General features: G+C 40.4%; 1 protein-coding gene across 1 annotated transcript; it reads left to right on the top strand.

Moving 5' to 3' along the window:
• Window positions 1-14497: 14497 nt before the first annotated feature.
• Window positions 14498-21400, top strand: zgc:73226 (uncharacterized protein LOC402792 homolog). Its single transcript, XM_046067279.1, has 6 exons — window positions 14498-14682; window positions 17420-17570; window positions 17837-17918; window positions 18359-18432; window positions 19275-19421; window positions 20627-21400. Exons 1-6 carry the CDS (start codon window positions 14640-14642, stop codon window positions 20673-20675), a joined length of 546 nt encoding a protein of 181 aa, XP_045923235.1. The 5' UTR covers window positions 14498-14639; the 3' UTR covers window positions 20676-21400.
• Window positions 21401-26066: the final 4666 nt, after the last annotated feature.

Genomic DNA, 26066 nt, shown 5'->3' with positions numbered 1-26066 from the left:
TTCTCTTGTCTCTTTTGCTCCCCCAACATCCACAGGCTCTGCAGGCAGTTTGATGTTGTCAAGGCCTAGTTGTGTTAGTGCGTCAACAAGGAAAGTGATCTCCCCTTTACTATATATTCAATATAACAGTGGGAGAGCTGTACAATTGATTGACTGAGTTCCAGTTTTATCACAGAACACAATAAGATTATGTGCAGCTGCTCAGGTTATCTCAAATCTACACACCAAGTTCTTCATTTACAGCTAAAACTGTCCTCTAGAAAGGATGGATTACCATATTCACAGGTCAAGGTGTAGTAATATTAAGCACAGCAAGTAAAAATTAAGTATCGATCACTGATAATTGGTAACCCAAAAATCCTTATGGGTCTCAACTCTTACCTTTGTACAAAAATAAATATATGCAGCATCAGGTATTCTTTAAAATGAGTATGTGATAAGTTTCCATACTGTTCCATGTCTTCTATGGTTGTGCACTTTGCTCATTGCTCAATTTTGCTCACTTATTCGCATTTCTCTTTAACTTTCCAGGGAGATGAACTCTTGATGAGGCCAGAGAGGTTACCGGTAAACAAGCAGGGAGGAAGGGAATGCAGCCTGTCCATGCTTTCTGTGTCCATCACATTGGCTTGTCTACTTGGCAGGCCCTCCTTTTTCACCTGCTTTTTGTCCTGGGCCCTCAGGAGATTGGATGACCAACGTATGGGATAGACTGGCATACTTTCCCATAATGGCCAATCTGTTTCCGCTGTTTTTGTCCTTGCTCCCTTCCTTTTGCTTTTATCACTCTCTCTTTCTTTTCTCAGCTCTTCTCTCAGTGACTCATTCTCTCATGGCTGAAGACAGCGTGAGCTCCTAAAGAGAGCAGAATGACAAAGAGAGAAAGAAAAGAGATTGTAATTGTTTCCATATTATTGCATTTCCATTGAAACACAATGTACTTGTTCCTCAGGATAATGAGGTAGATATAAGATAGGCAGCTATTTTAAAAATGCATGAGAGCTAGGGTCACCACAGAATGGATAGAGAAGACATCAATTCAGAAAAAGTAATCAAAGGATATAGGCTACGAAAGAAAAACAGGGTATAGGAGAAACACTAGGTATATCACCAGCAATAGAAGAATATCCACCATACAGTCTGTGCCTAAAACAAGTGAAAAGAGATTGTAATTAAGGCCTATTCACATTATCTGAAGGGGATACTTATGGTTTATTTGTATGTAATAGTCTTCTCTCTGTGGTTCTCGTTTTAATATTTAATGACTGTCTTTTGTATGATTGCATGTAGCTATTAGGCATACTAACATTATTGTTAAAAGCAGCTCTATTGTGGTAGTGGTGGTAGCCGCAGCAGCAGTATTGTGGTAGTATTCAGTAGTATTATTCCTGCTTATGGGCGCACAGTGTGACTGTTATCGTATTCCTCATATGCATGTGTCTTACAGATTTTTCTTTTCCTTCATGTTTAACAGTCTGTGGCCCTGTTATCAGTGCTTGATGGTCTGCCATGGTGACATCCTTTCTGATTCATCTGGTCACTGTGTGACAGTCTGTCTGCCTCACTGTATTTAGTAGTACGTTCTCGTCACTCTGATTCTGTGGCCTGTTTTTGATGATCTATGGCCTTGATACATATATATATATATATCACTTCCATTTCCAGTCTGTGCCACTGGCAGTCAGGCGTGATGCTGTCGTTTGTCTTACACGATCTAAGGATCTACGCCTTGTTATCTCCTTGTGATTGCCTCTGACACTGACAGGCCTGGGCTAATTTTGTGTGCGAGTGTGACTGGCCGTTACTCTGTTCCCCTCTCTTCTGTGGGAGGGGTAATTAGTGACTTCTTCACAGCTCCCAGGTTATTTAGGGAGAGAGATACCCGAGGGACTGCCACTTTTATTTACGTCCACTGTTTTCCTCCCATTCTTCCTCCAGCTCTGAAGAGGAGGATCTTTGTCACAACCCCGCCCCCCACCGTCCACCCCTTTAAAAACATGGTTATTAGGATAAATTATGATTAAAGTCAAAGCAGACGTGAGACTTCAGGGGAAATATCAACCATACACAGTATGATATATTAATGGCTTTAGAAACAAACCATTGGATTCCTTCTCATGTTACTTTCTCATTAATGCAGTGTATACAGATGAGCTGATTCACAATGTAGCATACTACTACCCTGCTTTGATCTAAACTGTCCATTTGACCTTGATGATTTTCTATCTGAAATCTCCCTGGATAAAATCATGTTTCCACTCTACTTCCACTATTTTTTCATTAATATCCGATTTCACTCCGGTCGTTAGTGTTCTTTCCCATCTCTGTAAAATGCGCTCTACTACAACATTCACCCTGACAGAGATGCCTGACGTCGCAGGGCCTTTACATTTACTCATTGTATGGGGCGTCATCCTGATCCTACCTTCTTTCTATCTTTCTTCCATCTGGCCCCTCTCATTTTTTCTTTCCCCCCCTGTCACTCATATCTGCCTTGCTTCCTCCACCAACATTTGCACCAGCGCAATCTCTCCTGCTGCCGGTTGTTGTCCCCCTCCCTTTCTGTCTGCAAACTACCCTCAGATCAAAATTTACGCTGACAGTTTAATGAATCCAGACCCTCTTAATGCTGTATGGGCTCATTGCTGTGGCTGAGGCCAGCTCTTTCCCACATGTGGCATTTTCATGTTGAGCTTTATTGGCAGACAAGTGATAAATCACCAGGCAGGAGGAGGAAGGTGTGCAACGGCATAATGCCAGCAAGGGCCGTAACTCTTTGCGGTTATTATTTGAGATTTACATCCTTCTTGCTAGCTGCCTACCTACTTTACTGTGAATATAGGCTTCCATCCTCTTTCCTGTGCATGTGGCTTTATGGCTGTGTGTGTGTGTGTGTGTGTGTGTGTGTGTGTGTGTGTGTGTGTGTGCGTGATGATAATGCTAAGGTCACATCTGATCTCCCTGTGCTAAGCTGTGCTGACACTGAGAAACATATCTGATGCATTAAAAATACACGAAGCCAAGACTACGGTTGCACAGATCTAATAATATTCTGAGTCTTTCAGGGATGATGAGAATTGCATCTGTGCCAATAACACACCTTTGGGTCTCACCGTGCTGAGGAGGTGGAAGGTGCTGTGGATTGAATTGTTATGTAAAGGCATGTCAGATCGGATTGTCTAGGCACGCTTAAATTTGTCAGACAGGACTGAGATGAAGAGGAGTCAGAGAGAGGAAGAGGAAGGTGAGGAGGTAGACATGCTTGGTTATATTTAGAGATGTTATGAGACACATAGCAAACTGAGAGGAGTAGGAATCTGAATAAGTAGGAGGGAGAAGAGGCGGAGGGAGACAGACAGGCAGAGGTAGGGGGACAGGGAGCCAAGCAGGAGGGAACAACCCCTGGCAGCAGAGGAAATGTCATGGTTAGGGTTCAGTGAAGTGGTAAATCAGGAGCATCAGCGTGTCAGGGCATTTAAGGGGGAACTGGAGAGGAACTAAGAAAAGCTATGATCAGTTATTGGTCCTGTGAGCAAAAGGAAGGATAAGAGTTATACCTGTACTCTGTCAGAGGAATTTACAACACAGTCAGCTTACAGAACAGATGCAGAAGTGCAGGAGCCTTTCTGGTGTTTGCATTCTTGTCCAAAGAGATCTCAAATTCAGGGAACAACTCCTTTAGAGTTGCCTGTAGATGAATATTTTGTTAGATAAGCATTGCGTGCAGCACAGCGCAGCACGGCAATGTCTCAAACAGGGGGTTGTTTCCTTTTATTTGATACAATAAAACCTGCAAGCATATTATAAAAATGTAGATGTAAACCCATAAAGGACTTTATGGGAACAAAGACTTGTATGTACACAGATCCTCATGCATACATAAGCAATGCTGAAGCAGAAATCAACCACAACCAGGCTTTAGCAAATTGTTAATAGAAATAAGTAAAGGAAAGAGGGAAGGAAGAGGAAGAAAAAAATGAAGTAAAGCACTTAAAGAGCAGAGCTGGAAACAGTGTTACTGAGTTAGCTGCCTCTGACTATTGAAATCTTAAGCCTGATCATACTTAACAGCAAATTAAATTACACAAACCAAATGTAATGTTCTTAATTCATTATATATCTGAGGCAACACAGTGAAATCAGCCATTGTATTCCTGTCAGACACTTGTGTAATAGCAGCAAGATGTAAGTGCTGGTTTGTTTGTTTATGACTGTGTACTGGCATCCAATTTGGCCAGTTACAGTCAGCCATCACAGCAAGTCATATTTCACCAGGCACTCGCTCCATGGAAGTATTAAATGATCAGCATATACAAACAGAAAGACTGGAAGTTTCATAAGGTGCACTTGGCCTCAAGATGCCAACCTTGTTACAAAAGACTGTACACAGAAATAATAACATTTCATTTTCTATGAGGAAAAACAATCTAGTAGTCACCACTGGCTTTTAGTGAGCTACAGTAGCCGCTAGCTTCTCTCTTTCATGCGCAGTGGGATTTTAGTTTTGCAGCTGTAGTCACCATCAATAGAAAAGACTGACACAGTTAGTGAATAGCTTGTGAACACGGTGAAGCAATAAACAGCTAAAGAGCCAGATATAACCCTCAGTAGTTGGTAGAGACCAAAACAGAGATAAGAGAGTGAATATTGGGCTTACATTCATCAGGTGGCCAGAAACTCCAAATGAAAGATAATGTTGCTCTGTAACTGCTGGAAGAAAAAAGCCCACTATGTGCTTCACAGTGTGATATGTCAGTGTTGTGTTTACAGCTTGTTTTCACTGGCCCTAAGTGACAATAAAGAGCAGTTATTGCAGGTTTAAGAGATTACTAGTTAGTTTAGTGTGTCTGTTTTTATCTAAGGGGTTTCTTGCCTGATGGTTCTCCAATTTCCTTTTCACCTCATACACCATTTATCCTATCTCTTCGTGAATTACTAGAACCTCTGATTTTCAGTCAGACATCTAAAAATATCTTCAGAATTAATACAAAAAATAAAACGTCCGATGATATTTAACTTTTACATTTGCAATGTGAAAACTATGATGCTCGGTATCTCAGAATCAGAATCAGAAGGAGCTTTATTGCCAAGTAGTGTTTTACACATACAAGGAATTTGCTGTGGTGATAAGGTACTACACTTAGACAAACATACAGTCAACATAAATTAATGTGGAAATATGGAATTGAAGAACAACGTTGCAGATATATATACATGTGCATTATTCTGGGTCTGTGCCGTGCAGAAGTAACGTAACGGAAGAGAATATTGTGTACATATAAATATATATACTGACAACATAAAAATATACAACAACAAAGATCAACAATCAACAACAAATATGTGCGACGTGCCAGGTCTGAGCCCGACACAAGATGAAATTTAGGACTGTTCCATAGCGAGACAGACTTCTAGAATTCACAGCTCGCTAAATGCTCTTATTAATTTAACAGCACAGCATGCCAATATTTCAAGGTTAAACATCACTTTCACTGTCACACAAACACGAAGACACAAATGTCCTGTCACTGGCCAGCTCATTACTAAAGAGGACAGTGCGGCCACCCTACGTGTTTCAGTTTCCTTGAAGGATGGCTGGATTACTTCTAACTTTTAGGGGTGGAGTGCCAGAAATGATTTGTTCCATCTGTCCTCTTCTGACCAAAATCCTCTGCCTAGTATGAAATCCCTATATGTAGGCCAATGGATTGTGATAAGCATACTTAGCCAACTGTGAGCAAATTTGAGAATGTTTGAGTATCTGTGAAAGAAAGCCAGAGTAAACATTGTTTTCTTTCTTGCACGCATTCTGCAGCCTTGTCTTGTTTCTCTGGCTGGTAATTATTTTGTGCTCCAGCTTTTGTGCGCCTCTTCTCCACTCTTCCACAGAATTCAGAGAGGTTAAATGTTCCAAAGGTCTCTGTGTGAAATATCAACAGCAAAACAAGACAGGTGGCTTGACTGACAGGTCCAATGCACAGCAGCATGCTAGGTACATACGTATAGTGCAGTCCGCTCCCTGGGGGTTACTCTCTGCTGGGCTGTCGTACTGCAATGTCCCTGTCCAAACTAATGTCCCAAGAGTACATCATAGTTTGTTACCTATAAAGCCAAGCCAGCCCAATGAAAACACCTGGCCAGCAGACAGACAGATTCTCAGAGTGTGGAGAAAGAAAAAGACAGTAAAAGTATAAGATATGAGTACATTAACTTCTGTTGGCTAAAGTGAGAAAATTAAGGAGGAGACAGATGACAGTTTTATACGCAATGTGAGAAAAGGATTAAATGTTAGATAGAAAAGAGGAAGCTGGGAGATGGAGATAGCTGACCCCTTAAAAGACACGTTGATGAGATAAGATAAAAGGAAAATATACTGTAGTGTGGAGAAGAGGGAGTAGGAGAACAGGAGAAAAGAGTTGTGCGGCGACAGGCAGGATTAACAGCACAGCATTTCTTCACACAGCAAATGTGTGTGTACAAATGTGCACCTGTGATTACATGCACTGGTATTTGATGGTGTGCATGACAGAGTGCACGTTCAATTACGTTTGTATCATGCATGTCAATGACAAGATTACTAAACGATAAATGAATTGAGAAACATGAAAGATGTGCAACCAACATTAAGCTATTACTGGTATGTAGGTTATCATAACGTTAAAGTGCATTAGTGTTATCAAAATGCATAAACAATTTCAGACTTTACTTAAAAATTAAATGCTCACGTAACCAGAACAGGATGCACTGGACCTTACTTATTCACACACACAGAAACACAGATCCATACGAATTCCCTCACTCAGTGCCTCTTCCTCCTCAACTTTCTGCAACCCCCCCCCACGCCTCCCCAACACACACACACACACACACCCACACACACACACACACACACACACACACACACACACACACACACACACACACACCCTGTTGATGACAAATATGCATTGAAAGCACGCTGCTGGAATCTGCAAAGCTACATCACTGACAGACCAATCTAAGCTCCTCACTCTTTAAAGCTTCTCATAAAGCTGCACAATCTTGGAAAATAACTCCCACACCTGCAGTAAAGCAAATCCCAGTATCCAAACACACACATACAATCCCATTTTACTAGATTTCACACACACAGGCACACTATGAGCAGATGAACACACCTCCATTGTCAGAATAAATATGTGCACACACACACACACACACACACACACACACTTGCCAAACACTAGCACAACACAAACACAGAACAAAATACATGCATGCATTTGTGTGCACAGGGATACACACTGGCTTTCTTTTCATTGCAAGATTCAGCAGAATGTAAAAAGAGACTAAACAAAACATCAAGTAAAAGATACTTATTGATAATATCCACTGCACAAAACATAAACAGATACTTCTCTCATGCTTTTAAATCTTGCCTCAGCTCTGATCTTTCTCACTTCGTTATCTCTATGGTGATGCTGGGAGAAGACTGATGGGGAGATTGCTGTACTATCTTCCATCAGGACACAGAACTGAGTCACACATACCACATATCTCTCTCTTCCTGCTTCCCTCTGTGTTGTCTCTTTCTCCCACAAACGCTCGCTCCTCTTCTCTGCTATTCCTTCACGTCTCTTCAGCCCATTCTTCCATCCCTCTGGCGTTCATGTTTGCTTTTTATTCCCACCTCTCTGTCACTGCTGCTCGGTGAGCTTCACACTGTTTGCTTTCCCCTAATGTAGAGTCCATCTGCTCCTCTCTTGTCTCCCTTTCCTCTCCTCCTCACCTCTCTCCTTTCCTCTCTGGTTGTGTCTTCTTCTATCTCACCCTCCTCTTCTTCCGTGGATTCATGTCTTTCACGTGGGAACCTTTTTATCCATCCCTCAGAGCTCTGTGCTCCGCTGTGCCTACCTAGCTGTCTGAGCGTTTGTGCTGTGAGTGGAAGTGAATGGACAGGAGGGGGAGCATGAAGACAAGAGTGAGCAAACAGGCAGTTATCCTCTCAGATGCTCCTCTTAGTTATCCCTGTCTTGTTCCTTTTTCCTCTCTCCCCTTTTCTCTCTGCGTCTCTCCACGATGACCCCCTCTCCGTGTCGCCATGCAAGCCCCCTGTATCCTTGTAAGCAAAGGGAGAGGGGGGTAGGAGTGTGGGATGGAGAGTAGGAGGCAGAGGGAGGTGGAGCTAGTGAGTCGGTCTAATTAAAAAGCAGAGTATGTACAGCTGCAGAGGGCAAAGAGGGAGACAGCGAGAGGAGGAGAAGGGAGGAGAGAGGGGGAGCAAAGTGATCCAGGGGGCGGAACTAAGGGACAGGGAGAGAAGAAGCAGTCAGTGGGGGGTGAAAATAAGGGGCACGGGGTGGTTTAAGGGGGTGGTGGTAGAGAGCAGCTAGTGTGAGGTGAGGAAAAGGAAAGAGTTGGCAGGACACCACGGTCAGCTGGAGAGAAATGCAGAAAGGTCATGCATAGAGAGAGGGAGAAAGAAGGGGGAGAGTCGGAGGAAGAAAGGAGATAGGAACAGACAGGTAGAATTATTCTACAGATATCTCCCATATGAGCGGTGGCAGAGCCGGGGAACCGTGACCAGCAGGATAATAGAGACACATGGACAATAGTCCTCTGAAGCAGAGGCAGATCCACAATCACTGAAGGTTAAACCGCTCCAGTGTTTTTAGGCCTCTTTAAATTAACATGCGTAAGTGTTTGCAGTTTTGCATGCAAATTTAAAGGCAAAACACCATCTGTATTAAATGAATCATGTATTTTTACTTAAGTAGTCTTCTGTTGAAAGTTCTGAGCATGGGGAATATGTTTTGTCCAGGCTTGATGACTAGAACAAATTGATTTCTCTTTTTCTCTAATTATTGTTGTACGCCGACCCCGTCATTCCTGCACTGGCTGTTGTCACCTGAGGCTGGTTAGTAGAAACCACTCTGTACAGCGCAGATACAGAGATAAAGTCTACACCTAAATGTCTTAAGGGCTGAAACATTTCATTCCATTTTATCAGCTCTGATCACTTATCTGTTCCAATCTCCTCTCTCTCCATCACACTTACATTAACATCCCAGTGAATCTAGTTTTTACATCTCTCAGATGTTTTACACTTTACCTCATTTCTGGGAATGATCATCTGAATGGATTTCAAATACCATTAAATGGAAATTTCTCCCACAGAATTTACATTGATAAGAGCTGAATGGAAATGCCATCCTCTGCAATATTGATACATAATAGGATGTAATGGAATATACCTATGGAATACATGGAGTATACATGAATATAGCTATTAAAATAAAAGTGCATGCACAACATTGCGTATATTTTATATACACAATTCTTACACATAGTGGTGGTAACTATTCAGCAGCACATACGAACTATATTGATGGGAGCCCTCACAAGTTTCTTGTTATAACAACATGCCAACATATCATGTTTGCAAGAAACAAAAAGTTATTTTTTTAATAGAACAAAATAAAGTAATGTTTCTTGGAAAAATTAAAATGATACATTTTGTCATAATAACATATAACAATAATAAATATTTTGTTATAACGTGATCTTGTGAAAATATGAAACAGCCAGTTATTGCAAGTTTAAATAAAAGTATACAATATAAATATACTCGTCCTGCACTGAGTAAACATTTAGGAGCATTAACTGGCCCCTGTCATTGTTACAATATGCATTAATATGTAAATGGTGCTTTAATGTTGCAGTTGGTTGAGGTGGAGCTAATTTTGCAACTACTTCTACTATCTGAAAAATAACTAGTAACCGTAGATTTTAAATTGGAGTAAAACATTTTGTTTTTCTCTAGTGTACTGAGATGTAAAGTAACATAAATGCTTAAGTATAGTATAGTACAGTATAGTACAAGTACCTCACTAGAGCAAATGTTACTTCCAACCGCTGATACTTACATGCTTCAGTCTGGACCAGAGTGGTGATTGACAGATTGACTACCTAAAAAAACTACATATACATGGAGCCCCCATAAATCTGTAACATGGACTAATAAAAACGAAAATCTGTTGTTATTATCCAGATAACTTACAAACAGGCCCCAGGTTCTGCACCTGCAACTGGACTGAAGCAGAGTGACGCATTGGTTTGATGGGGTGTTCAGGGTCATGTGCTGCACTGAGAGCTTTGCTTTGCACGACTGCAGCAATTTTGACAACTGTGACAGTTGAAAGACGAATGATGTTAGAATCAGTGCATGTTTGTGGCTGTTGGAGACATGGTGAAGCAGCAGATGGAGCAGCGGAGGATAATGAAAGGAGGACAGACTCTATGAGACTTCCAAACAGGCAGAGTCTATCAGCTACAGAGAGGACCTTGAGTTTACAGACGACAAAGGGTTTCTGCTGGCAGTGTTTATAGGTGGCGTTTAGTTTCCATTATATTTTGACGATGTCTGAAGCTCATCCCACTGGTGATTATAGTGGAGTTGCGTGATGGTCAAGCCATCTTGGGAGAGCTAAAAGGCAGTTCTTTATAGTTTTAGAGACTTTCAGGCACAGACACATTAGCTGTCTGCACACCACTTTGTGAGATGAAATACATCTCATATACTTCTCAATAGAAATGAGAATGCTAATGGGCCACGATAGACTTAGTGCTGATGTTGTATTTCCTTGACAAAATTAAAATTTACAGTCATCACCTTTAAGAAACAATATTAGCTTTATTTATAGCAGTTTAAATTAAATAAATAAATCACATTTACTGCATATTATTGTTGTCTAGTAAAAAACATGTATCTCCAAATTTGGCGATTTTTCATTTTTAAGATAGATCGATGGATTGATGATTGCTCCTTTATGTGCTGAGAAAATGATCCTACTTCTTAAAGTAAATAAACCCCAAAGTATTATCTGACACAAAGCTGAAAATAGGACATTTTTTTTATCGGCTCATGAAAAGTTGATGTTTTAGAGATACATGGCTTTTACAGGACAGCGACGTCAGTATACTGTAATGTGCTTTTATTGGTGTCAATGTTGAAAATATTAACATGAACATATTTTTAGTGCCATACAAGTGGCATGGCTGCATGAAAGGCAAAGTCTGTCTGGTGCCCAGTCATTCAGTGGATCCACCTCTTTGGTCCAGACTGAAATATCTAAAAAACTATTGGGTGGATTGACATCAACATTTGAACCGATATTCATGGTCCCAAGAATGATATTCTTACTTTTCCTCTAGTGCCACAATGAGGCTGACATTTTTGGTTTTGAGTGAAATGTCTCAACAATATGCTGTTCGTGTCCAAATCAGGATGAATTGCAACAACTTTGGTGATCTTCTGACCTTACATCTATAGCGCCACCATCAGGTCAAATTTTTGTTTGGTTTGCTTTATGACCAAATACCTGAGAAAATAAAAACATTCCCATCAACCTCAGCTGCCAAGGAACTATAATTACTATTTATCAGAATTATCCAAAGCTCCCTGCACATAGCCAATCAGATCTTGTCTTCACAGTGCCCACAGAGTCACCAAAAGAACACTACTAGTTTCTCTGGCACTCATTAATCAGCTTCTGTGTCTGACCAGCTATAGAAGGTGAATTTTAAGCAGATCCTTTAATGTACACTCAGATCAAGTCATCAATCATAGCCCAATACAAGGTTGTAGATTAGGGGACATGCCTAATGGTGAGATCAAACTGGGGCCATTACCTGAAAAAGGTTTTATTATTTTGCTATCTCAGTTCCGAGCATGATGGATGAACGAGGTGGGGATTCATTTGCCGGACCTGAGAACAACTGGCGTCTCTCTCTTTGATCTGCGCGGGGCCCAGGACATTGTCAAAGATCTTAAGTTCCTTTGATGGATGAGGGAACTTTTCCTTCTTTGTTTCTGGTCCGATTAATGACTTTCTCTGTCTGTCCCCTTGTCTAGAAACAAGGCTGGAGGTCAGAAGAGAAATGCTGCTTGGCAACATAATAAATGGGTGAAAAGATAGACAGTGAAAGTGGAGCAGTTTATGGCTGCTGCTATGCATCAGAAGGCACTAACAATGCATTGCATCATTCTTAATGCTTGGTCTTCCTGTCTACCTCAGATAAGTCTTAGAAAGTGATTTACAAAAGAGTTCAAAGCATCGAAATCTGTCATAGTTCAATCAGTGAAACATAAATCTATATAACACATGAAAGTTTTTGATGCTGGTATATGAAATGGCCTGAGGACAGAGCTTTCTGGTGGCTCTCTCCACCAGATGGTGATGTTGTTCATAAAGTATCACATAAGTTACATTACAATTCCCTTTACAAATGATTCAGAAAACAAAAAAATCTATTTGCTTCAAATGTCTCATTTGATACTCATATGTTTTTTGTGCTCACTGTATGGTTAATATTAGTATATATCAGAATAAAGAGGTAAAAACGTGACGATGAGCACTCTTTTTGCATGGGAGTATACATGTAGTGTGTGCGTCCTCCTGCGTTACGTCTCTGTTTGCTCTTGGCTACATGAATGAAATCCAGCATTGAGTCTGTGCTTTGCTGATGTCACTGATGCCAAGCGTCTTAAAGGAATGTCACAGAAATAGATGAATCACTGGCCACAGGGCTCATTCGATTCAGATACAAACAGAAAAATCAACACATTCTTGATCTAATTCATTAAAAGAAAAATATTTAAATATAGCACTGAGTTCTCGCGTGTTCTCCAGGTACATGATGCTGATAAAGTGATGATGCAGCAACCATGAACATCCTGATCTGCCTTGGTCCTTTTCATTTGATGTTTTTAAGGCACACATCAAAGGGTACTTTTCATCCTATGCAGCTTGCCAAAGATTAAAAAGAGAGTGCTTTTTAAAAATATTTTCTATATTTCGGTGTGAACCTTAACCTAATTTTCTCACAGAAAGCATTACTTTTTCTAATATAACAGATGCATGTGAAATAATTGGCTTTACAGGAGACACTGTCTGAACAGCGGCTCAGTAGTAAGAACTTTAATTAGGACATTTTGCATGAACATCCCTGGACTAGAGAGGTGACGAAGTCTTTAATATATGATTAGTTTATTTTTTATTATTAAACATGTTACAGTGTGGGCTAACCACGACTTTAGCCTGTAGGGTTTGCTGGTCCTACTCCAGGGCAGGGTTAACCCAGAGCTTGCGCCATTATCCTGTGAAATATGGGTCACAATAAGCTGCTTGTAAAGACTATCTATGCAGATGTATTTTTAGGGAGGGGGTCTGTGATGTGGCCCTGCTAGCATGTTGGAGTTTTTTTCTAACCATAACCCTTGCTCACAAACAATCTGTAATTTTGCTGCTAGATTTCTATGAAATGTGGCATGGACATTCGTGGTTCCCAGTGGATGATTTCCAGTGTTTTTAGTGACCACCTAACAAAATGACCCCTGGTCAACTATTTGGTCCATAGCAAACATAAAAAGCAGTGGTTTTCCTGTGAAATTTGCTGTGAATATACCAAGAAGATAAAATATTTAGGTTTTGGCGACCCCATGAACCATGCCTGTGGTGTCACCATCTATTTCTACACAAGAAGTCTGAGATAAATTTCCACATTTGTAAACTGACCCCTTCATTTAAGTAAAAGTGTATCCACTTTTTTTCAAAATAAAAACGCTATGTTTGACTATTACCACAAAATAAATGTGCAGTCATTAATACTGAAAATGTTTTTAACAGGATGTTGTTTATGCAAACATTATGTGTTTGAGTATGCCACATTAAAAAGCTATTAACAGCTCTTTTTAGATAGTTGTGTTTATCGGGCAGACAGGCTGGTGAACCACTAACCCTTTGGAAAAAACTACGTCCACGAGTTAACTTCTTAAGATTTAAAATGTATAACTCTAGACTCACTATTTTTTGATGAATTGCCATCATTTGCAACTGCATTATTACCGAACAGAAAGATAAACATGAGCCAGAGGGATTTTTCTAAACCTGAAAAAAGTTATTTATAAGCCATTAATAAAGCAATAGTTTGGCTACTACTCATAAATTCTTAATAAAGGTGCCTAATCTTTAAATTAAAATGGTCATCAACAGTGACCTGGATTAACATTTTGAGTATGTGTAAGGTCTACAGAGGAGTTAAATTCTGCTGTGGTTTATGAGTAGTTTTTTTTGTCAACTTATTATTATAAACCAGTATTACTGCAGGCCTATTAGTCTAAGTTTCTTACATGAGCATCTTTTGAATAACCTTTAGCAATAGAAGATATTCATATTTTATAATTCCATATGAGCCCGCCAGAGATGGATTTTTCTCTTTACAAAACCTTAGGGTAAAGGGACAGTAGTTTGGGGGGAACACACTCGCTGCTGCGTCACACACCTTGTTGTCGGTGTGGCTTTTTACCTGCTAAGCTCTCAGCTTGTTTTGTTTACCTCTTTCCTCCTGACACGTGGGGAAGGGAAGGGGAGGGAGGGAGAAGAAGAGGGGTGGATCGGGAGGGGGGTGGTGGTGAGGCGGATTAGTGCTGCGTCGGTGCCCAGTGTCCTTTTTAGACCACAACAAACACAAGAGTGATTGAGAGAAAAGCGTACAGGGAAGAAACTCATCTGCACCTGCTTGTCCTCCTCGGTCAGTGTCAGCATCTCCCCGAGCTCTCTCTCTCTCTCTCCATCCAGCACAGCACCCGGCGTTCCAGCATGTCTCTTTCCGGCTCGCAGACACCAGAGGACGGACTTTACGGTGAGTGATGGTGGTGCATGGACCAGGCCGTTGTTTTGCAGTTATATCATGACTGATTTATTTACTTGCCGTTACAGCCACGTAGCAGATATTTTGTTCACGTGTAGCTATTACACAGCTAGTCGAGGCAGTTTTGTGTGTTTGTGTGTGTGTGCACATTCGATTTAATTTCACTACGCAAATATCAACAAAGGGGGTAAACAATATGCAATGACCCCCATTTATTAGCTCCGTGTTTTTACAGGTCTGACATGCAGACATCCAGCTGCTGATCAGTGCAGACATGAAAGGCTACTAACAGCATGTCAGACTGAGAGCAGGTGTGAGAGGATGCCTAACAGGAAGGAAGGCACTGCCAGTAGTTGGCATTATTGTTGCCACTGACACTGTCATTGTATTAAACGGATTCCCTGACTCACCTGTTTGTATCTCTGTAAGCCACTTAAGATGTGGAGATGTCCTGACGCTTATAGCTCTACTGGGCTGTGTGCACATTGCTTGGCACATAGGATGCTGGGTAAAACATGTGGAACAATGATAATGGGGAACAGGAGTTGGGCGCATCAAGATAAAGAGTTGGTGGCCTTAATTCTCCAGTCCCTATGACATTAAATCATTGAAGAATAGACAACAATCTAATTAAAAGACCACCAGTCAAACTTCAGACGATGGAAAAACAATGTGGAAAATGTCGGAAATATTGCATTTTAGTTTGTTGAATGTATTATTGTGAAAAACATTACAGTCTCCTGGTCGTCTCTTCAGTGGCAGCTTGATTGAAGCTTAAGTCACATGGACCATCACACTTTGTTTTTAGTGATACATCAACTTTTCCATCTCAGCCAAGAGTAAAAACAAATATTGCAACTTTTTTTGGAACATTTCCACTCAAGGTTTTTTTTTTTTTGGCACAAATTGAAAAAGTGCCTAAAAATACATGGATGGAAACGCACTTATAGTTAAATTGTGTCCCCTATACATCACAAAATGCACTTTTGTATCCATGTTGCACACAGAAGGCATTTATTGGAGGCTAAAATAAAATACAAATCCGAGGCAAGAAAAAACTCAGACCCGTCCCTTATCATTTCTGTACTGTCCCTAAACTGGAAGCAGACATTCATAGCCCTGCAAATCAAAAATGAAACTGTTGTGCTGCAATTCATTGAGTCTTTTAGCATCCAGCTCTTGTCCACATTACGTAAAGCTGATTTGGCAGTGGCACAGATGAATGTGTACAGGATTGCACCATAGAAACCGATTTAGTGCTGCAGAATGGCGACAGATAGATAAGTCAGGCAACAAGGCAGTTGTTATGTCATAACTCCCCTCTATAAAAAAAATAAATAACTAGGGCAATGGCACGGTTTCCCCACTCTGCCCTCCCCCCCTCCCTCTCTCCAGTTCTATGCCTACTCTCTGCTGCTGTTTGTGTGATTACACAGTGTCATAAACCTGGTTAAAATGAATATTAGAGAGATCACATGATAGTGAAGCATACTTTGGTGGCAGATGATGTCTTGATATTTTGTAAAGGCTGTCTGTGTCACAGAGGCATACAGACAGCATGATAAGAGAGAAACAAGGGGAGGAAGGGAGGGTGAACGGCTAATCTCTAACAGAAATAAGATCTTATGTAAGCAAGCATGCTGTCAGCCTTAGTTAGCCTTGCCCTACTGTTTGGCTGTGGCTGTATGCACACCATACACACCAGAGTGCATGTGTAAATCTCTTCCTGCTCATGTACCCAATGAACCTTTGTGTCCATTAATTCATATGGTGTGTGTGTGTGCTCAGAACTCACTGATAGAAAGAAACAGACTCTGGCTTTCATTCTATGTCTGAGTGTGTGTTTTTCTACATGGGTGTAACACAGCACTGTCCAGCTGGATGTCCATGCTGCATTCAGCGTCTCAGGTCATTTAATGTCACAGCCCTGGTGCTGCTTATATGTTACCGTATATCAGTGTGCAATAACCATAGACTGTATATAAAAATGGACGTAGTGTCCGTGATGTGACCCGTTGGTTTCTGAAGAACCGTTTTGAAGCTCCAAATTGACGGAGCTGGCCAGCGGCATCTTGGTCACACCTGTACACTCACTGTCCATTCCACACCAAAGATATATATTGCCTGATATGGTTAAAATTAGTAATTGTTTCAAAAATATTCATTGTTTGAGTGAAATAAGGTTGTCGGTATGCTTCATTCTGAGCCTCAGAGGAGGATTGGTAGGTTATTTGGGGACAACATAAGCTGCAGCGGTCAGTTAAACAAAAACCCAACAAAAGCACCAATAATTTGGACTATATGAAGTGAAAATGGGGGGAAAGCAAGCAACATTCAGTTAATGTATTGCATATTATTCAGAAACTGAATCAAAAAGTATGAGTGTGTGTGTTCAAATGGAGAACAGACAAAAAAGATTGATCAACTTATGCAGAGAAGTTTAATGCATTTTACAACCCATATGATATGATATGATATTTTTATTTAATTCCTGCCCAGTACTCATATCATGTCATAATTTGATTCCCAGTAACAGAGCTACTCTCAGCAGAGTGCTATATAAAAGTGACTCAATATAAACGCGCTCAATTTTAAGGCTATAGATTTGTTTATTTTCCTCATCATGACTCCTTTCTGGCTCATTACAATTCAATGTGTATGATACTGTTTTCTGCCTCCTTGCTGACTGGCTGATTACAAAGTCTGCTCATCATTGTTTCCTCATCAGGCTCCTGGGTCGAACTGGAAGAGCTGATCGCAGCCGTGAGCCGCAGGGAGAGTCTGGCGGGGCCGCAGGACAGCATCTCCTCCGCCCTGCAGGGGGAGCTGGAGAGGATCCTTCTGGAGGCACAGCTCGAGTGTGAAAGGAGTAGAGACAGGTAATGGAGCAGTTTGTTTGTGTGGATTTTGTTTTGTTTTGTTTGGGGGTTTGGGGGGTTGAGCTGCACAGCGAGGTGTAAAAATAATTTGCACAGTAATGAGTTTCATTCTGTGCTCAGTGGAACTATGCTTGTTTTTCCACAATCTGTGTTTACTTTCTCTGTTTGTTTGCTTTACAAACTAAGAACTATAGACACCGTTAAATTGCAGTCTGTCCAAATCTTGATACTGAACCCACATTGTAAATGTCTGTTTTTGGCCACAGTCCTCCACAGGTGGGGACTCCACAGTCCGCTGGTTCCCCAAGACCCACTAGTGACCAGGACAGTGACTGTGTCACCATACAGGTATTGATTTTCTACTTTCCAGCCACTCATTTCCATTTATCTCAGTAGGCTACAGTTTAAAATGGGCTTGCAGACACATGGAACTTTTGCGTGCATTTATGTAGTCAGGTAGTTTTCTGCCAGAATTTTAAAAACTCATTGTCAGCACACTGAAGGGTGCCTTGATATCCAAGAAACAAGTTGTTCTGTTTTCTGAACAGTCTTTAAGCAGTTGCTTCTTGCTAAGTGGTATGTTTTTTGAGGTTGAAGTCATATGTTACTCATGTAACATATGACTTCAACTACTTCAACTCATGTTACTCAACATATACACATGCATACACATATGCTTAGGTTCCTCAGGTTCACATCACTGTCTCTGTCCTGATTTTCTGTGTCTACTCCTATTCCTCTTCATTTTTTACTGTTGCACATCATTTGATTCCATATCTATGATGCAGGAGGAAGGTGAGCGGCGAGGGGACACTGATTGGGTGTGGGATTGGTCCAGTAGACCTGAAAATATGCCACCAAAGTAAGTCGTGCTCCTTTAAAGTCATTAATTGCAATTTGGTTTATTTTATTTTATATCTTTGCTGTGATATCTGACTAGGTTGTTAGGATACCACAAAGATGTAGAAGTGTTAAGTGGTTTTGAAGGAATCATACTTTTTCGCCTAGAGTTAGACAAAAAGATCGATACCACACTCATGTCTGTGCATTAACTATGGAGCTGGAGGCAGGAAGTGATTATCTTAGTTTACCATAAAGACTGAAAGCAGGGGAAAACAACTAGCCTGGCCTAGTCTAATAGGTACATAAACAGAATGTATACAGTTTGTGGTTTCATGTGGAGTTTCCTGCCGTACAATGTGTTTGTTTGTTTGTTAAGAAATAGTTTCTCTGTGTAACTCAATCTAAACAAATGTATTCATATCTTATTAAAAAACATTCTGCATTTTTGCTTTTGGCACTAGTTGAAAAAATAGGACTGTTTTTACTCACAAAACCCCACAAAACATAAAAAATAGTGATTTGATTGTTGTTTCGTGTGTCTCTTCACTTTGACTTTGACAGCATGTTCCAATGTTGACTTAAATTTTGTTTACAGATTATACCTTTGAGTGTTGAGAAACACATGAATCACCCTCATATTTATTTACACCGCCACTCTTGACATTAAATCTCCTGCAATACAATAAGTCTATTTGACAGGTAGTAGCTCTTAATGGTCTCAGACTCGCAGCACTACCTTTCTTGCATTCTCATTCTTCTCTCTTGTGTTCTCATTATCTCTGTTTATTTTTTTTCCACCTCCTATTTTCCCTCTCCCTGCATCTCTTATCTCTGGCTCCTCGTCCTGCTCTCTTTTTACAGAGAGTTTGTGTTTCAGCACCCAAAGCAGCAGGCATCCCTCAGTGTTAGGAAGACAGAGGTGATGAAGAGAGGAATCTTCTCCTCCGACGTTCTCCTCATCCTTGGTCCCTCACTGCTGGCTTCACACCTGATCACACTTGGAGTCGGGTGAGACACTCAAACACTGAGACATTAACTACTCAGAATTCTTAGTAATTTTCTGAAACAATGGGTCCTTGAGTTGACGGCTACATAGGTGATATCAGGCTAAAAAAGCTGCATGTTGATAAGTTAGCATCTTTACCAGCCGGTGATCTATGTAGAAGAGGAAAATAATTAAAAAGCATTGTTCTTGTATTGCACTGTGTTAGTCCTTGTATTATAATACATACTATAATTATTCAAGATCAAATTGTTATTTTGTTCTAACACAGCCCTGTTTACCTGCTTAGTTTTTTATGTAACCTGTTACTCCACAAACAAATGTAGTTAGTTAAGGAAGTGCTCCTTGGCATCAGAAGCAATGCTTACTTTGGGTTGTAAGCTAGTTATGCAGACATACTAGTTAGAGCCAATAAACACACTGTTTAAGTAATTCCTTACACTTTTGCTGTTGTGATTTAATGCTAAATATAGGCACCAACGCTTTGTATAGTATCACTAAAGAGTATCACTGTTTAGGCTTGGGCGGTATCAAAGTATTACAGTCTACCAGGGTATTTAGAAATCCCACAGGCACTCCTCTTTCTGTTAAACTGATATGAAGATGCTGTGTTGAGGTGATGTATTGTAGTGCACGCCCTCAATGTCGGCTGGCAGGCTACGTGAAAATGCCTGATGTCATCTTCAACAACAACGCGATAACCCCTTTCACTTTTCCAGCTGTTGGTAAACCACACACACACACACACACACACACACACACACACACACAGTAGCTCTATTCCCTATATATATACATATATATATAGGCCATACATATTTAAACCCAGCAAGACTTGTCCAAGTAGGCTGATTGCATATTAGACACACAGCATTGTAGGCTGGATAATGTCATACATGCTACAATGAATTCTATGACAAGCTCAGCTTTTACTTTGTTTTTTGTTTTGTTTTTAACTTAAATACTGTATACCGTTTACCCCGATTAAATGTCAAGAAGTTATGCAGGTATGAAAAATAGATGCCGCCCAAGCCTATCACTCTTACTAACCCTCTTAACCCCATGCACGCCACTTAAACATGTTGAGAAATCCAAAGCTTGACGGGCCTGCTGAAGCTAGTTACAGTTGCTAAGCTATGATTGCACAACTGGTGTTTTGGGGAGGGGTTTAGCAAATGGGCAATTATCAATGACTGCTTTCTCTTTTCAGGATCTACATAGGAAAGAGATTGGCCGCTTCCACAACCAGCACGCTGTGATGCCACTATGCCACTGCCCCTACTCAAGGTCTGGCCAATAAGGTCACAGTCCACGCTCTCTACCGCACTAATTTGCCTCCTTCCTTTTTCGTCATGGGGCAACCTTAGGACCCTTCCCGTCTGTACCTCTGTCTCTCTGTTCATTTCTACCGGGTCTACCAAGCAGCACTCTGCCAGTCTGTCTTTCTGTCTGCCTCTCTCAGTCTGTGTGTGTCGTAGGGCCAAGGAAGCAGATGGATGCCGACCAATGAGTCAGACTGAGGTCACTATTACTCTCCCGGAGAGTAACACTGATCTCAACCAGCTAAAGTATAATCAGAGAGGAGAGACTGTCCCAATACAAGAGAAAGGAGAGAAAGAGAGTTTTACCCAGCTAGAACAATAAATCCCTTAGATAGGAGGAGATGAAAATGGTTAGTTGGGAACCGTATGTTCGGATGAAATGAGAAAGATAATATGTGGTAGCCTTTTGCCCCAACCTATGAAAAAGCAAAATGTCTGTCATTTGTCAAAAGTAATGACCCTATGTAAGACTGAGCTACTACAGTAAAAGTGGTTAGTGGGTTTTTTCTGCCTGAAAGTGTTTCTAACGTAGAGAGTTTTAGTTGGCTGAGTGAATGTAGGAGTGGCTCTGGTTGTGCTTTTTGTCCCGTAAACCAATTAAATATTTGACCTTTGACAAAGACAATCACGATCCCATTAAACTTCACTCCTCAAAACCTTAATGTGCCTCTTGGGTCTTTTATTCTTCCCTTCCAGTCTCATTTTGGCAGTGTTTGTTGTACACATGTTCATCTCGTTTAATAAATGAAGGAAAGTGAAGCTTTTTTTTTATTCAGCAATGCACAAAGATTTGCTGACATAAGTTTGGGCAAGTAACTTATACTGTATGTGTATAATGTATTTTTAGCTTTGGTATATGGTTCTCTGGAAATCATTTGCAGTCATTCAGAGAAAACCTTAAGTGAAAGACAACCTACTGTGTTATTCATAACCTGCAAATTAACCACAGCATCTAAAATTCATTCCCTTTTCCATATGAGGTAAATCTCTGTTGATTTACCCTGATAACCTCTTGATGTGTATTTCACTAGTGGTTTGTTTTTTTGCTAGCCACCAGGGATGACTCTTCCTCTTGTCTAACTGACCTCTTGCAGAAATGTTATGACATCACACCAGCCTGTCTCTTTCCATCTGCCTTTGTCATTCCTTACCTCACATAAGTCTTGCTTTTCTCTTTTTTTAAACAAGCTGCAGCTTTGACCAGTCAAGGATTTGATTTTTTATTGCTTTCCCATAAACTATAAACCCGTTTCCTCTAAACATCTCATGAAAATAGCTGGCCCGGATTTGAAAAGCAGGGCCTGAAAAGCACACTGAAGTTTCGCTGTGCCGCCTTGAACATAAACGTGCCCATTTGTTGTCCGGCCTGACCAAGCCCAACGAGTTTATCAGCCATTAGCGGAGTGTTTGATGTCAGGGTTCCTGCTGAGCTTGTTAAGCTACTTCTAGACACACCAAGCTGACGATGCAACAACAAGCCTGTCTTGGCAGAGCACAAAAGCACCTGGTTTCCATTCCAGACATCCTCACGTAACTCACCAACATGCACACATGCAAACTATGCCTAGTTACTAGAAGATGTTTTGGCATCACATTTACACAACAACGAAGAAAAGGAAGTACTTTGTCGGTTAATGAAACAATTACAGGTGCTTAGGAAATGTCTATTCATTATCCTTGGCTGCAATGTGGAATTAAAGTTTCAGTAAACTTGTTAAATTCTGGTGTATCACAACTTGTCTTCTTTTTATATATATATATATGATACTCACCAAAATAATAAAAGAAGGGGAAAAGTAACAAGAGCAGTCAGACAGATGTCAAATAGGTTTAAACATATCCCAGATTAGCACAGTATATTTACTTAACCTTTTAAAACAAAAATTAAATATAAGTTTATTCAACAAATACAAACTAAATGATGTGAAAGACAGATGAGTGGATACAGAAGCTAATTACTGTGTTAATGCAGTCTTATTGAACAACCTTTGGACTCACATAATATGCTCCTGATTGTCCTTCCCACCCAAAATGTCTCTTCTTGAAAAATGGATTTAGCTGTTTGATGTGTCAATTTATATACAGCATTGTGCATTTCAGTAACTTCATGTCTCTGCCATTAATTTTATCTACTTTAATGTTTCTTGGATGGAAAATAGTAACAGATTTAGTGACTAAAAGCGACTACTGCCCTACTGAAAATCAGACAAGAAGCAGCAACAAAACAACTGGGACCGTGAAAACATGCCGACCAGCACACATACTATAATTAGAAGGTAACTTTTAATCCTGTAACCATGGTAACTGTACACAAAGATGATGACAGCTGTAAACTTTAAGTTTTACAACAATAAAGGGGACAAAACCAATACACATTTTCAATAAAAGGCTAAGAAAACTAAATCAAAATATATTATGTGGCTTAAGTGGTGTTTATTTGTTTGTTTTTTTTACAACATTTCCAGTAGTTCTTTGTTCTGTCAGATAACATTGTAGCTTTGTCGCAGTATTCCTAAATCTTACAGTTTTATCACAACCGATAAGAAATTACAGTGAAAGCTATTTTAAAAAAGAGTTCTGCATCATGGATTGTCCCAGATTCAAACAATTTATCCTAAGCTTGGGGAAAACAGGCAGTCACAGGTGCGACAGACTGTTGTAAATCACCATGTTCTCACTCAGTTATTTCCTCCGTTGCTGTGAACCTCAGTAACTTCTTCATAGCAGGGGACCGTGTTAAGATCTGTCGACCCTGTAATATCCTCCCTGAAAAAGGGGACAATTAGTCTACTACAGCGAACAGCCTTAAATTCCACGTGATTTTTTTCCGAGTGTAAAAGTGAAATACCAGACTTTCAGATAGAATGTCGTGACAAAAAAGGAGTCGAAGCATTTAATGTTACGAAAGAAAATCTATCCCCATGATTTGTCTCTTGTAACGGATGAAGATAGAGGAGACTGAGGCTGAGACAGAATTTGAAAGAAATCCGTTCATTTCCTGGACTGCGCTTTAGAGATTGGACATCTTTCTCTGGGAAATGCATTATCTTCCCGGTCCTACACTGCTAGACAGGAAATAGAGAGTCCAGTTTCAAAGAGTTTGGATGTGACAAAGAAATTCAGTTAAACTGGCACGCCGTCTGAGCCTTAACATTCAAACAAGGTCACTAATTTGAGCCTACATCTCAAATAACTTCACTTTACCACATGTGGCCCACTTCCCCCTCATGAACCACTTATTTTTTTCGGAGTAGTTGGTTATAATACCACATAACATATAAGACGGACTCTCACTCAAATATCAAACACATAATAACACACTGCTTACCAAACTGGTAAAAAAGAATTTATGTTATCTGACATTGAGTATGCGCAGTGAATGCCCTGCCGGAAACATTTTCAGACAGAGATTCTTGCATTTTTTTTACCCTCTGTCACTCTTGAGAATGCAGCAGCAATTTGTCTGTCTGAACAAATGACCCAGTGTGCTCTCCCACTATGTGCTGTTTCCCACTGTATGGCGGACTTTTCTAGCCCAGACATGCTCGGTCTCAAAGTGCCAGAACTATGAAGGATTAATGAGAGCACCTGGAATAAGACTCAATGGAGCACAATGCAGCGCTGTTCGTACTGTGTAAACAAGCCGCTCAGTATAGTGTAGGTGTGTTTTGTCCTCATATCCTGAAGCAATTGTTTGATACATGTTACGAAGAATTCTTTATGAACATGTTGAGCGGAGCAAAATGGGACATACAGTATTTTTTACATTTAAGTGTATGTAGGTATATGTAACAGGTGAGGTCCAGGGATAAAACAAGACTAAAGCAGCCAGTAGGCTTCATCAGAAGAGATGGTCTAGGTTTGGAAACCCCTCCCCACACACCTTTTCAACATCAGAATTAGGGGGGCTGTGGCATACAATTTCTGTAAGTTTCTTAAACTGACAATTCAATTCACACCCACTTCACGCCGGTTTTTTTTGGCCAGCTGTGTGGGGGTGAGGAAGGATTGTGGCCAACTGTTCACTCTGCCTTCGAGTGTGGCAGTCTGGAACAACTTTTGATTTCCAATGTGGTTGGACAACACATCGAACAAAGTCTTTTTAGTCTTTTCTAACATAACCTGGCTGTGAGCATAGAGTCATGCTAGTGACTCCTTAAGGATGATTTAAGCTAAAAGCTAAAAATGCTTACTTTAAAGTTTTAACAGGCTAACAGATGCTAATTATCACTAAACACAAAGTACAGCTGAGGCTAATGGGAATCTCATTAGTTTTGCAGTATTTAGTCATAAACAACAGTTTTTGAAGAAATTAAATTTTGACCTGATGATGTTGTGAGATGAAAAGTAACGGGGATCACCAAAGTTATCACAATTCATCCTGAGGGGGACATGGATGTCTGAACCAAATTTAGTGGGAATCCATCCAAAATGTGTCAAGCATTTTGATCTGATATTACCATCCCTAAAGCCATGCTGCTAGCGTAGCTTACAAAGTAAAAAGAAAGAGAGAATGGTCAGAAAACTGGGACAAGGTACAATTGGGGGTGTTCATGTGAAAAACAGAGAGAGAGCTGCGGGGCTCACTCGGTGTCATGTATCTGAAGTGATGTTTTACAGCAGTCTCCATCTAGAGTATGAGGTGTATAGGTGTAGGTGAGACAGGCATTGAGATGGAGTGAGTGAGAGTTAACGCATCCAGCTGGTGTGAGAGACTGAAGGAGCAGCTGGATAGTCTGAGATGGTCTGAGAGTGAACTCACAGTTTACACATGGCAAAACCATCAAGCAACTTCTACCGGCGGCGTTGCGGGGGCCTTCATCAAGTACAGAGACACTGAAAACCACATTGTTGTTTTAGAAACGATATGTTTCCCCATCGCACTGAGACTATTCTGAGAAAACCTTTTGCTTCTATCATCAATCTTCTATCGTAATGGCCATGTTTTTCTAAGATGGGCGTTCAGGTTTATGTTGCAGTGTCCACAACTGAGATCATTTTGAGTGATTTTGCAGAGAGATGTGAAGGCGGGCATTTCGGTCAGGTAAATGGAATTGAAAAGATTTCATCCATGTCTCGTCATTTTCCAAGGAAGAGAAAAAATCAGTTTTTTTAATACACAACCCAGACTAATAGTTAAACTCATATTCAGCTCAAACAAATATGCATTTATATGCAACAATTTGGTGTGTATACCTTGAGGCCCAATTGTAATGAGCAGTGCCTCATTTATGAAAAAAAATCTGTTCCATATTAGCTCGGAATATATTTTCTGATTAATTTTGGATCTCTAACATTTGATGTACAATTTGTATTCATGCCCTCTAC

Source organism: Micropterus dolomieu, linkage group LG13 (assembly GCF_021292245.1).
Source record: "Micropterus dolomieu isolate WLL.071019.BEF.003 ecotype Adirondacks linkage group LG13, ASM2129224v1, whole genome shotgun sequence".
Taxonomy (NCBI): domain Eukaryota; kingdom Metazoa; phylum Chordata; class Actinopteri; order Centrarchiformes; family Centrarchidae; genus Micropterus; species Micropterus dolomieu.
Note: the sequence above shows the minus strand (reverse complement) of the source record. Positions and strands in the feature narration are given on the sequence as shown.